We start from the raw sequence: 14205 nt of genomic DNA, 5'->3' as shown, positions 1-14205 counted from the left end.
AGGCAAAATATAAGACAATACTTTCTTCACAGTATAATTGTAACCAGGAATAAGTCTTCAAGTAACAATATTAAAATACTAACATTGTTGGGTAAAACAGAATTTGGTTTTATTCTGAATCCAGTGAAACAGATTGGTGGTTTTAGCTGATATAAAGACTTTCAGGTGTTTATATATGTTTAAGTATTTGGCAGACGCTTTTATCCAAAGCGACATACATAAAAAATACATATATAACAATCACTGTAAACATGATCATTTAAGGGAAGAATGTAATACAAAATATCAATACAAAGTGTCACGACAGAATAAACTCTCTGCTGCTGCAGCAACAGAGATACGGTCTATAAGATATATAGATATCTAATGTATTCATACATTGTTTATGTAGCATGTATATATAACGTAATCATATTGTTTCTTCAATTTAAAAATAGCTGACCGTTTTTTCCCCTTCTCTGGGATTATATTCCCAGTTTTAATCTCGGACGTCTGGTCACTTATAGCGTATAAGAATATTCTATTACTGTTAAGCAAACTATGAATAATAAAACATGTGTCCGTTATCATAGCTACACGTATGACAAAAAAGCGCGTGAAAATGAGTGGTATTCAGTGAGGTGAAATGAATTAAATGCGTTGACAGTTCATTGCTCCTGCCAAATGAATTGCACTGAGTGGAGCGGATCACCACTCCAAGATGGCGGCCCCGCGTCTCGTCTGCGCCAGTAGGCAGTAGCGCTCGATGCTGTGTACCCTTATAAGATGTCTATGGTTATGACGTTAGCAGTGAGTTTACAGCCTCACTGATTTAACTACACAGCAAATAAAAGTCATGTTACTTAGCCAATAAACGTTATCTTACATTCAAAACTTACCCTTCTTTGTGCAACTTCAAATGTCGAAGGAAGTTGGAAGTTGTTGCGTCTCCGTCTGTAATATTCGAACTGCGTGATTTGCATACGGCAATTCGTTGACCAAGTCGTAGTTTTTATACCCGAACGAAACCAACTTTGGTATAAATCTTTCTCACTGGCGCGTTGTTTGACAACTCTTGTTCAGTGGTTGTCCTGCAATTTGATTGGATCAATGCTGTGTGATGAAAACAATGTAGATCTCATTTGATTGGCTGTTGTACTGAGAGCACACACGCTGACACGCAGCACACACGCTGATAGACACAGACGTACAAAATGAAAGCTACGGAGCGCTCCCAAATAACTTTTTAAGCTTTAGGTTTTGGGGAAAGTAGCAAGTCATGTCAAGTCAAAAGGCTCAAGTCCAAGTGAAGTCACAAGTCATTGATGTTAAAGTCTAAGTCGAGTTGCAAGTCTCTTTACATTTTGTCAAGTCGAGTCTAAAGTCATCAAATTCATGACTCGAGTCCAAGTCATGTGACTCGAGTCCACACCTCTGCTAAACAGTAGTCTGTAATTGGAGCCTCAACCAGAACATATTCTAAAATAATTTACACAACATTTCAGCCAGCCATAAATCTCCCCCACCCCCGATATTTCTCAACTAATGTACTAGCATTTTTAGGTGCAAATATCACAGAATAACATTACAAAACATCTTTGACAGAGCATAATCATAATGTAAGACATTTTTGTTTTGATAATGTAGGTAAACCAGATGTATCTTGACATGTTTTGATGTCGGACCTGACTATTCGCAATAAAAGGTTACTTTCGACTTCCTGCCTACCGTCTTTTCATTTCTGTTGAGCTTGTATGCCATCTTACTAAAGCAGTCACAGTAACAACCTACATTTTATGTTATCAATGCACCTTAACTGTAATCTAACCACAGAAGTGAAGAGTCCACCCACCTGTGAATATAGCGCGCAGCAGGCATTTGCTGCAGTGATGTTGTCTCACGGGCTTTGAATCTAACATTTCCATAATGTGTTTCCGCTTGTTCTGTCTTTCAATGACTATACAAACTGGACGGTTGAGCTTTACCCTACTCACAGGGAACTTTTATTCAACAGTTGCCATTCAACATATACGGCACACTTCTCCCGGTGTGTCTCTCTAAACCCTCCGGATAGGAACACCACACATACAAGCAATTCCTATTGCTACATAATGTACCCTTTTCTTTGTCTATTTCTGCTCTCTATTTTCCAGCTTGTGGCTCATCAGTAACAAGTGAACGAAGCCAAATATATACAGTTGTGGTCAAAAGTTTACATACACTTGTAAAGAACATAATGTCATGGCTGTCTTGAGTTTCCAATAATTTCTACAACTCTTATTTTTTTGTGGTAGAGTGGAGCACATACTTGTTGGTCACAAAAAACATATTTTATGAATTTATTATGGGTCTACTGAAAATGTGACCAAATCTGCTGGGTCAAAAGTATACATACAGCAATGTTAATATTTGGTTGCATGTCCCTTGGCAAGTTTCACTGCAATAGGCACTTTTGGTAGCCATCCACAAGCTTCTGGATCTTGACAAAATTGGTGCAGTTCAGTGAAATGTGTTGGTTTTCTGACATGGACTTGTTTCTTCAGCATTGTCCACAAGTTTAAGTCAGGACTTGAGGAAGGCCATTCTAAAACATTAATTCTAGCCTGATTTAGCCATTCCTTTACCACTTTTGACATGTGTTTGGTGTCATTGTTCTGTTGGAACACCCAACTGCGCCCAAGACCCAACCTCCGGGCTGATGATTTTAGGTTGTCCTGAAGAATTTGGAGGTAATCCTCCTTTTTCATTGTCCCATTTACTCTCTGTAAAGCACCAGTTACAAGCGGTAGAAAATGGATGGATGGATGGATGGATTGTCACACACACACTAGGTGTGGTGAAATTATTCTCTGCATTTGACCCATCACCCTTGATCACCCCCTGGGAGGTGAGGGGAGCAGTGGGCAGCAGTGGTGGCCGCGCCCGGGAGTATGTTTATATATATATATATATATATATATATATATATATATATATATATATATATATGTATATACACAGGTATATATATATATGTATATGATGTGCAGGTCAAATTTAATGAGTAGCGTAGAAACTCCCGAGTCCCAACACTCACTACCTGTACCAACAGTGTGCCATACACTCACGGAGGTGTCATTTACCCATCACTAGTCACACGACTCGAAATTACATTTGCCATGTATTTTAAATCGGTATTACATGTAATTACATACCGATTGGTAATTCAGTTGTAAAAGTAGAAAAAACTGTTTTAATAAACGTGCTTCTCAAACAGCATAGAACTGTGTTTGATTAACTTCCTTATTATTCCCTATTTATTTGTATTTGACTTTTGTTCAGCTTCTGCCACTATGTGCTCCTGCTGCCTCTCCTTTGCTTGCTTTGTGGGCCATAAACAAATAGTCTTGAGAAATGGTACCTACTTGCTAACTAAAATTGTGTGTTAGTTAAGTTTATTTTTGTGTGTGCTGTTTTGTACAATAAACTGCATTTCCTGACGTTCAGGTGTTTCACAACATCTAAACGTGTGCAGCCATTGCTGACGCCATATCACCATCTTTAATCTGATTGGACAACGTATCTAGTCCCGCCCTCTTCTGATCCCGTTAAGAGATTTGATTCGCTGTCGTAAGCATGCGGCACCGAGACACTGAGGAGGCGGTCCGTCATGAAGATAGATACATCTGTTTAATATCGCCGACCTACTTCATACCGGTAAGTTACCACTATTCTTTGTTTTGTAATTAAAACAAAATACCGTATTTTTTATTCTTTAGTCAAAATACAGTATTTTTTACTCTTGTGTCAGCTACAAACTTTTCTGAGTAAAAAGATTCGAATCTGTGGCAGGCAGTTTTACCTGCACATTGTCGAGTCAGGTTAAGTTGGTGAAACTAGCACCAAGTGACCAACACATGTGTTTATGGCCAAGCAGCAGAGCAAGCACTGCAAGGGCCCTACTGAAATTGTTGTGTTAATTATTATTATTGTTATAATAATAATTATTATTATTAACATGCACAAAAAGTCCCCACATTTGCAAGCGCGTCAACTTCGGCGAAAATCGTTATATCATGGGGGTCCCGAATTTGAACTTTTACAAATAGCTTTTTCAATCAATCAATGAATCAATCAAAGTGTATGTATAGCCCTTAATCACAAGTGTCTCAAAGGGCTGCACAAGCCACAACGACATCCTCGGCTCAGATCCCACATCAGGGCAAGAAAAAACTCAACCCAATGGGATACAATGAGAAACCTTGGAGGGTGACCAGTGCAATGGACATCGAGTGGATCTGATTGATTGATTGAGACTTTTATTAGTAGGTTGCACAGTGAAGTACATATTCCGTACAATTGACCACTAAATGGTAACACCCGAATAAGTTTTTCAACTTGTTTAAGTCGGGGTCCACTTAAATTGATTCATGATACAGATATATACTATCATATATACTATCATCATTCATAATACAGTCATCACACAAGATAATCACATTGAATTATTTACATTATTTACAATCAGGGGTGTGGAGGGGGTGTGGGGGGGGGGGTCGGATATGGACAGCAAGTAGTGGACATAGAGAGAGAGAAATCAGAAGGCATAAAAAAAAGAAAAAGTATCTGCATTTGATTGTTTACATTTGATTATTAGCATTTGATTATTAGCAATCCGGGGAGGGTGTTAGTTTAGGGTTGTAGCTGCCTGGAGATGAACTTTTATTGCGGTTTTGAAGGAGGATAGAGATGCCCTTTCTTTTATACCTGTTGGGAGCGCATTCCACATTGATGTGGCATAGAAAGAGAATGAGTTAAGACCTTTGTTAGTTCGGAATCTGGGTTTAACGTGGTCTAGTTCAGTGTTTTTCAACCTTTTTTGAGCCAAGGCACATTTTTTTCATTGATAAAATCCTGAGGCACACCACAAGCAGAAATCATTAAAAAACGAAACTCAGTAGCTGATATTGACAATAAAAAGTCGTTCTCGCAATTGCTGGATATGAAGTTAAACCATAACCAAGCATGCATCACTATAGCTCTTGTCTTGGTGTACTATCACAACCTGTCACATCATGCCGTGACTTATTTGGAGTTTTTAGGTGTTTTCCTGTGTGTGGTGTTTTAGTCCTTGTCTTGCGCTCTTATTTTGGTGTTTTTTTTCCTGTTTTTTTGATATTTTCCTGTTGCAGTTTCATGTCTTCCTTGAGTGCTATTCCCCTTACCTCCTTTGTTTTCACAATCCAGACTATTTAAGTTGTGTGGACGCTTTCCTTCTTTGTGGGGACATTGTTGATTGTCCATGTCATGTACGGATGTACTTTGTGGATGCCGTCTCTGCTCCACACGCTGTAAGTCTTTGCTGTCGTCCAGCATTTTGTGTTTTGTTTACTTTGCAGCCAGTTCAGTTTTAGTTTTGTTTTGCGTAGCCATGCCTAAGCTTCAATGCCTTTTCTTTAGAGATGTCTGATAATATCGGCTGATAAATGCTTTAAAATGTAATATCGGAAATTATCGGTATCGTTTTTTTTTTATTATCGGTATCGTTTATTTATTTTTTATTTTTTATTAAATCAACATAAAAAACACAAGATACACTTACAATTAGTGCACTAACCCAAAAAACCTCCCTCCCCCATTTACACTCATTCACACAAAAGGGTTGTTTCTTTCTGTTATTAATATTCTGGTTCCTACATTATACATACTTGCCAACCCTCCCGTTTTTAGCGGGAGAATCCCGATATTCAGATTAAGATTAAGATTAAAGATTAAAGTACCAATGATTGTCACACACACACTAGATGTGGTGAAATTTGTCCTCTGCATTTGTCCCATCCCCTTGGGGAGCAGTGGGCAGCAGCGGCGCCGCGCCCGGGAATCATTTTTGGTGATTTAACCCCCAACTCCAACCCTTTGTTGCTGAGTGCCAAGCAGGGAGGTTATGGGTCCCATTTTTATAGTCTTTGGTATGACTCGGCTGGTATTTGAACTCCAACCTACCGATCTCAGGGCGGATTCAGCGCCTCTCCCGACAACCTCCCGGCAGAGATTTTCTCCCGACAAACTCCCGGTATTCAGCCGGAGCTGGAGGCCACGCCCCCTCCAGCTCAATGCGGACCTGAGACTGAGTGGGGACAGCCTGTTCTCACGTCCGCTTTCCCACAATATAAATAGCTTGCCTGCCCAATGACGTCATAACATCTAGGGCTTTTAGAGAGTATAGTGCACAACTGCGCACACAACAAGGAGAGGAAGCAGAAGAACGAGGAAATTAGAGACATGGCGGCCGAAATGATATACTCGTCATCATGAACGGAGAAGTTAAACAGGACAATACTGCCATCTAATGGATAGCCACAGGAACACTGAAATTCAAGTATTTTTATTTTTTTCTATGTAAATAAAATATATATATATATATATATATATATATATATATATATATATATATATATATATATATATATATATATATATATAGCTAGAATTCACTGAAAGTCAAGTATTTCATACATACATACATATATATATATATATATATATATATATATATATATATATATATATATATATATATATATATATATATATGAAATACTCGAGTTGGTGAATTGTAGCTGTAAATAACCACGCCCCCAAACACCCCGCCCCCCCACCCCCTACCCCCCACCTCCCGATATTGGAGGTCTCAAGGTTGGCAAGTATGACATTATATATCAATATATATCAATACAGTCTGCAAGGGATACAGTCCGTAAGCACACATGATTGTGCGTGCTGCTGGTCCACTAATAGTACTAACCTTTAACAGTTAATTTTACTCATTTTCATTAATTGCTCATTTCTATGTAACTGTTTTTATATTATTTTACTTTCTTTTTTATTCAAGAAAATGTATTTATCTTATTTCATTTTATTACTTTTTTTTTTAAAAAGGACCTTATCTTCACCATACCTGGTTGTCCAAATTAGGCATAATAATGGGTTAATTCCACGACTGTATATATCAGTATCGGTTGATATCGGTATCTGTAATTAAAGAGTTGGACAATATCGGATATCGGCAAAAAGCCATTATCGGACATCCCTACTTTTCTTTTTGGTTTAAGCATAAGATACCTTATTACCTGCACGATGCTTCCCGCTGTCCTCTGCATATTGTGATCACGACACAACGTGTTCCCGACATCTACAAAGCAATTAGCTACCTGCTGCCACCTACTGATACGGAAGAGTATAACGTGGTTACTCTGCCGAGCTCTAGACAGTACAGACACTCAAACAACGGCACATTATTTACGGATTATAATTACTTGTGTACAAAACATATTTTTAACCCAATTAGGTGAAATTTCTTAACTTCCCACGGCACACCAGACTGTATTTCACGGCACACTGGTGTGCCGCGGCACACAGTGGTTGAAAAACACTGGTCTAGTTAATAGTGTGAGAGTCCAGTCCATAGTGGGGCCAGCAGGGGATCATCTTGAGTGGAGACAAGTCAGCAGCGCAGGGACGTCCCCAAGTGATGCACAGAAGAGTGGTCCACCCCGGGTCCCGACTTTGAACAGCTAGCGTGGTCACCTAATTAAAAAAAAAGAAAGAAAAGAAAACGTTTTTTTTACGCAACTCTTCAAGTTAGTAATTAATGATAAATGGGTTATACTTGTATAGCGCTTTTCTACCTTCAAGGTACTCAAAGCGCTTTGACAGTATTTCCACATTCATCCTTTCACACACACATTCACACACTGATGGCGGGAGCTGCCATGCAAGGCGCTAACCAGCAGCCATCAGGAGCAAGGGTGAAATGTCCTGCCCAAGGACACAACGGACGTGACTAGGATGGTAGAAGGTGAGGATTGAACCCCAGTAACCAGCAGCCCTCCGATTGCTGGCACGGCCACTCTATCAACTTCGCCACGCTGTAGTATGGAAATTATATTGTAGCAATTATTATTTGCAAACATGTCTCTCAATCTATGCGTGTGTAATCCAATTCACATGTGTGTGTGCTAATATGTGTGTCATATCAATTTCTGTATTTGTGTGTGTTTTAAGTTGTCTGTCCGTATTATGATTTGTCTGTGTGTAAAAAAAAAAATCTGTTTGTCCGTAGTTCGATCGGCTTGTGTGTAAAAAAAGAAAAAGTGTGCGTGTATTTAGATGGTGTTTTTACATGTGACTTTTGCAACACTTCTGCTGTGTACAGCTGTCTGTCTGTACAGCGATTTGAAGTGTAAAATGATTTGTCTGTAACTTCCCCTTGCCTTTCCTTAAACTCACCACTAGTCGGCGCCTTGCAGGCAATCCTAAATCCTCAATACATTAAAAGTTCTTTGGAATGAGCTCATCTCCATCTCATTATGGTCACAGGTAAGTTGGAGCCTATCCCCACTGACTTTGAGGGAGAGACGAGGTACATCGTGGACTGATTGCGAGCCACACAGAGGGCACATACTGGATAAATTATATACAGTATTAAGTATGGGTATTCAAAGTTGGCCCACCGAGTCGTTTCGCTTGAGCGCCAAAGGGTGGCTTCCCAAATGTAATACGTATTTATTCTGGCCTCATTCAAGCTTACACAATCATTGATGGCATCATTGATGACTCGTTGCCATCAAGATATGAACAAATCGAGTCTTTTTGAATGGCTCTTTTAAGTGAACAGTGATAACTGATTTTGCAGTAAAGAATGCAAACTCTAGGCCCAAATTGTATCTTATGTTAATTTTGCTGTTGTCTTTTTTTTTTTTTTACAAGAAAAACTTACAATGAGTTCAAAGAATCAAGCAGCCAATGGCAAAGCTTCCCATAACAACGAGAGGGAATTTGGAGGAACCTTAGGTGAGTCTCCTCTTTTCACTTTCACTGTCATTTTATTTGACATATTACGGCATTTTACGGGTTACTTTTAACACATCATACAATTAACAAAATAAATACTTAAGTGTGAGTATTTTTCATAAATATTACAATTGCAGTGCCTTCGATTCAAGATGGTTCTCTCATTTCAATAGATAAGGAAAATCTCGGCTCATCACCAATAGATCTGTTTTGTTTCAGAGCATCAGCATCTCCAGTGTTTACAAGCTTCATATATATGTGCAAGCGTGTTTGTGCGCGTGTATATATATATATGTGAATTATATTTATATAGCGCTTTTTCTCTAGTGACTCAAAGCGCTTTACATAGTGAAACCCAATATCTAAGTTACATTTAAACCAGTGTTGGTGGCACTGGGAGCAGGTGGGTAAAGTGTCTTGCCCAAGGACACAACGGCAGTGACTAGGATGGCGGAAGCGGGGATCGAACCTGGAACCCTCAAGTTGCTGGCACGGTCACTGTACCAACCGAGCTATACCGCCCCATATATATATATATATGTATATATATATGTATATATATATATATATGTAAATGTATGTGTGTGTGTATATATATATATATATATATATATATATATATATATATATATATATATATATATATATATATATATATATATATATATATATATATATATATATGTATGTATGTATGTATATATATATATATATATATATATATATATATATATATATATATATATATATATATATATATATATATATTAGGGCTGCAACTAGCGATTAATTTGATAATCGATTAATCTGTCGATTACTTCGATTAATAATCGTATAAAAGAGACAAACTACATTTCTATCCTTTCCAGTATTTTATTGAAAAAAAACAGCATACTCGCGCCATGTTCTTTCAACTTGCCAAATAAAACAAGGAACATTTTACAAAAATGCACACTTTTGACACCCCTGCTTTAGATAATAAAAAATAACATCTGATAAATCTATCGATAAAAAGCAGAGCCTGATGACGCATGCGCGTGTATCACAACTCTCTCAATCTCTCTGTCTCTGCCCCTCCCTCACGAATGCTGCTGCACGCACAATTTGTTTTGTTTTTAACCTTCTTAACCCTGAACGTACATTGAAAATACACGCAACCCTAACTCAAAATGCCAGACATTTGAGGCATTTAAGAAACACCGCCCGGACAAATGTCCGGCATTTTGAGTATTGTTTACACAACGTGCAGTACGCTACTTAATATGTCCGTGTGGAAACTCGTTCGGTACACCACCGCACCGAACCGAAACCCCCGTACCGGAACGGTTCGATACAAATACACGTACTGTTACAACCCTATTGTTTTGATTATTGTTTCTCAGCTGTTTGTAAATGTTGCAGTTTATAAATAAAGGTTAAAAAAAAAAAAAAAGAAGTAGCCTCAGCGCATGCGCATAGCAGAGATCCAACGAATCAATGACTAAATTAATCGCCAACTATTTTTATAATCGATTGTAATCGATTTAATCGATTGGTTGTTGCAGCCTTTATATATATATATATATATATATATATATATATATATATATATATATATATATATATATATATATATATATATATATATATATGTATGTATGTATGTATGTATGTATGTATGTATGTATGTATGTATGTATGTATGTATGTATGTATGTATGTATGTATGTATGTGTGTGTGTGTGTGTATATACAGTATGTACACTATATTGCCAAAAGTATTTGGCCACCTGCCTTGACTCACATATGAACTTGAAGTGCCATCCCATTCCTAACCCATAGGGTTTAATATGATGTCGGTCCACCTTTTGCAGCTATTACAGCTTCAACTCTTCTGGGAAGGCTGTCCACAAGGTTGCGGAGTGTGTTTATAGGAATTTTCGACCATTCTTCCAAAAGCGCATTGGTGAGGTCACACACTGATGTTGGTCGAGAAGACCTGGCTCTCAGTCTCCGTTCTAATTCATCCCAAAGGTGTTTTATCGGGTTCAGGTCAGGACTCTGTGCAGGCCAGTCAAGTTCATCCACACCAGACTATGTTATCCATGTCTTTATGGACCTTGCTTTGTGCACTGGTGCACAGTCATGTTGGAAGAAGAAGGGGCCCTGAGAGCGGCCCATTCTTTCACAAATGTTTGTATAAACGGTATCCATGCCGAAGTGCTTAATTTTATACACCTGTGGCCGGGGCAAGTGATTAGGACACCTGATTCTGATGATTTGGATGGGTGGCCAAATACTTTTGGCAATATAGTGTATGTATGTATATGTATATATTATATATACATGTGTGTGTATGTATGTATATGTATGTATACATGCATGTATGCTGCTCTTCTTCTCAATTAAGCATCAAATTAATTTTTCTTTAAAAAAACACACTTTGGCTGTGACACCGAAAAGCTTCACAGGCTTTAAAAATGATCTGCTTGTTGCAACTCCCAATTTCTTCAATTATTTACAATATTCCATTTCTGTATTGCTTCCTAAGGGGCTGTTTGCATTCCCATCTTTCTGCCCTTAACGGTGCTTTTCTTGGTCTGCGTGAGTCGATCTCCTGAGGCAGCTGTACTCCAGTGGCCCCCGCCTCTCCCCACCATTGACCAGCTCTGGGACCCCCTGGCGGCTCTCCTTATACTGAGCTGGATATCTTTGCATGCTGTCCTCTATTTGTTGCCATTTGGAAAGGTACATCATGCAGTACAATAGGGAAGAACCTGCTTAAGTTGAAAGAAAATTATATGTAGGGATGTGTAGATTGATTGATCACCGATCAGTATCGGCCAGTTTTCTTGGAAAAGTATGCGATCACCTTTGCAGATGAACACCTTTTTAATGCTGATCACAAACACCAATCTCCTCTGGCTGACGTTGTCTTTATTTTTAGTTCTCCTGGCTGATTAGTGGCTAGCAGCTAATAATGTATGTTCATACACCGTGTATAGCCGCTCCCCAAAGCTAATCATTGGCAAATATACTGAATTTATTTTTTATTATCAATTAACATTATCACTGAAGAACACCGTGTGAAAGCCAGGAGCAGGGATGCTAATAGCTAAATTAATCACTAAGCTAGCTATAAACAATGCCAATAATCAAGTGCTTAGTAAAGTTTAAGAAGTGTAAATGGAATCATGTATACAAGTATATTAATAAGAGTCGAGAGCAGGAGTGTCAAACTTGTTTTCATTGAGGGCCACATTGCAGTTATGGCTGCCCTCAGACTGCCGCTTGTAAAATCGAAATGGCAACTCAGTTACCAGAATTTTACTGTAATATATACAGTGTTTTTTTAAAATAAGATATTACGGTGAATGGGAAAACAGTTCCACTGTTTTTTTGCACTGGCAACTTTGTCGCCAGAATTTTACTGTGAAATTTACGCTGGGTTTTACAGCGTATTACTGGAAATAGAAAAACAGTACGACTGTTTTTTTTTATATTTCTGGTAACTGAGCTGTCAGTTTTTTTTTACCTTTTTACCTCCATTTTTCCATTTACAGTAATACACTGTAAAACAACAACCACAGATTTTACGGTAAAAAAACCTGGCAGCTCAGTTGCCAGAACTTTGATGTAAAAAAACAGTGGTAGAGTTTTTCCAATTTACACTATATGCTGTAAAAACACTGTACATTTTACCGTAAAATCTATTGTCATTTTTAAATTTTTTTTTAGAAAGTATGACAATATAATAATTGACGCAATATTGGGGAATATTAAACTTTAAAATGTATGCAATTTCTTGCAGTACATATATATTTTTTGTCAAAATGGAAATAATGAATACATATGTCAGGAAAAGACAAAGTTCTTTATTGACACATCTTATTTCCAGGCATTCATGGGCCACATAAAATAATGCGGGCCTTAATTTGGACACATGTGGTCCAGATAGAAGTAATATAACAACAACTATTAGTGTGTCAGCATTGTCACAGTCATTACGAGGAGGGGGTATTGATCCATTAATTGGTGGTGCCGATACCAATGGTAGTATCAGTGTATGATTGATACTAGAATGATTAGGTAAATATTTTTATTTTCTCAAAGTCTTTTTTTCGTGTTGTTTGTTGAGAGTAGCAAATAGTAGTTTTTAGTTGTGTTTAGTTATTGTGTGTTATTGTCTTTGTTTAAATCAAACAATTATATGTAGTATAACAAAAAAAGGAAATTGTTTAAATATTGTTTTGATATTGTTAAACTGCCATTAACACTCACTATAAATAATTGAAAATTTTACAGTTAATACATGTGATCGGTATATGGGACAAGCGGTAGAAATGGATGGATGGACGGTATACTCATAGATAATAGATATCGCAATCGGCAGCATAAAACCCCGATCGTAAAATCCCTAATTATATTTTTAAATTATAAACCCTGACCAAATTTAGTTTTAAATACAGTAAAGTGATAATGCATTTTTTCCCACAGGTCTCTGAGGGATTAGTGCTGCGGGATGGAGCACGCCTCAAGTACCCAATAAACGGTACAGTTTGCTTTTTGGGAGAAGTGACATATTTTTAGGTTTGATCATATACATGATGAAGGCATCTGATATTTACCATATATTTGTTATTTGTATAATGTAAACACTGTTTCCATGCCAGACCCTTCAGCTCATTTACATGAATACATTCTGAAGCCTTTACATTTTTAAACAATCCAATATACCTTCACTGAGGCCAACATTTATTCCGTGTGTGTTTTTCTCCCTCAGGTTTCCACAGCCTGTGCATCAGTGGTGTGCTGCTGATTTTGCTTCTGATGCTCAAGGCTCCTGTGGGGAGTCTGTACGAGCTGACGTTGCCTCTGGCTGCGTGTGCAATTGGAGTCTCCTTCATGCTCTCCGTCTTCCTGTACTTTCGTTCCTTTTTGGCTCCTCCTCATGCTCTGGCATTAGGGGGCACCACAGGTAAGAAAGAAGGTTTATCTTCAAAAAGAAGAAGCTACTACTGATGTGTATGTATTTGCTGCACTGTGTGCTAAATGTTCCTTTGGGTAAGTGGTGGAGAGGTGTGAAACTGCAGTGGGGAAGCAGAAACATGTTCTTGTGATCTAACAGCTTTCCAGCAGCTTACACTTGAGGCATGACGTGAGCATTCTCAACAAGCAGACCCTCGTATATCCACTGCACTTGGATCTGCAGCACCAGAGAGCTGAACTTTAAGAACATCTAGTTTGCTATTTAGCCACAATTGCATGGCTGACAATTGCACACTCTCAGTTAGTATGATATTAGACAATAAAGTATCCAAAATATTACAAAACAACTTTGAGAACGATGCAGTATAGATATACAAAACACACTGTTAGGAGACTGTTAATCAAAAATTATCTTGCTTTAGTGGT

The 14205-nt window shown here is 37.9% G+C and overlaps 1 protein-coding gene across 2 annotated transcripts in view; it reads left to right on the top strand.

Annotated features, from left to right (window-relative positions):
- The first annotated feature begins 3603 nt into the window (after nt 1–3603).
- Nucleotides 3604–14205, top strand: part of tm7sf2 (transmembrane 7 superfamily member 2) — a 66643-nt gene continuing 56041 nt past the window's right edge. For both annotated transcript variants that reach the window (XM_062048163.1, XM_062048162.1), the window contains exons 1-5: nt 3604–3675; nt 8728–8811; nt 11342–11538; nt 13288–13342; nt 13574–13768. In XM_062048163.1, coding sequence (XP_061904147.1) covers nt 8739–8811; nt 11342–11538; nt 13288–13342; nt 13574–13768 — 520 coding nt within the window. In that variant the 5' untranslated portion in view covers nt 3604–3675; nt 8728–8738. The remainder of the gene's footprint in view (nt 3676–8727; nt 8812–11341; nt 11539–13287; nt 13343–13573; nt 13769–14205) is intronic.

This window comes from Entelurus aequoreus, linkage group LG05 (assembly GCF_033978785.1).
Source record: "Entelurus aequoreus isolate RoL-2023_Sb linkage group LG05, RoL_Eaeq_v1.1, whole genome shotgun sequence".
In the NCBI taxonomy this organism is placed as follows: Eukaryota; Metazoa; Chordata; class Actinopteri; order Syngnathiformes; family Syngnathidae; genus Entelurus; species Entelurus aequoreus.
This window is presented reverse-complemented; position numbering and strand designations above follow the sequence as displayed.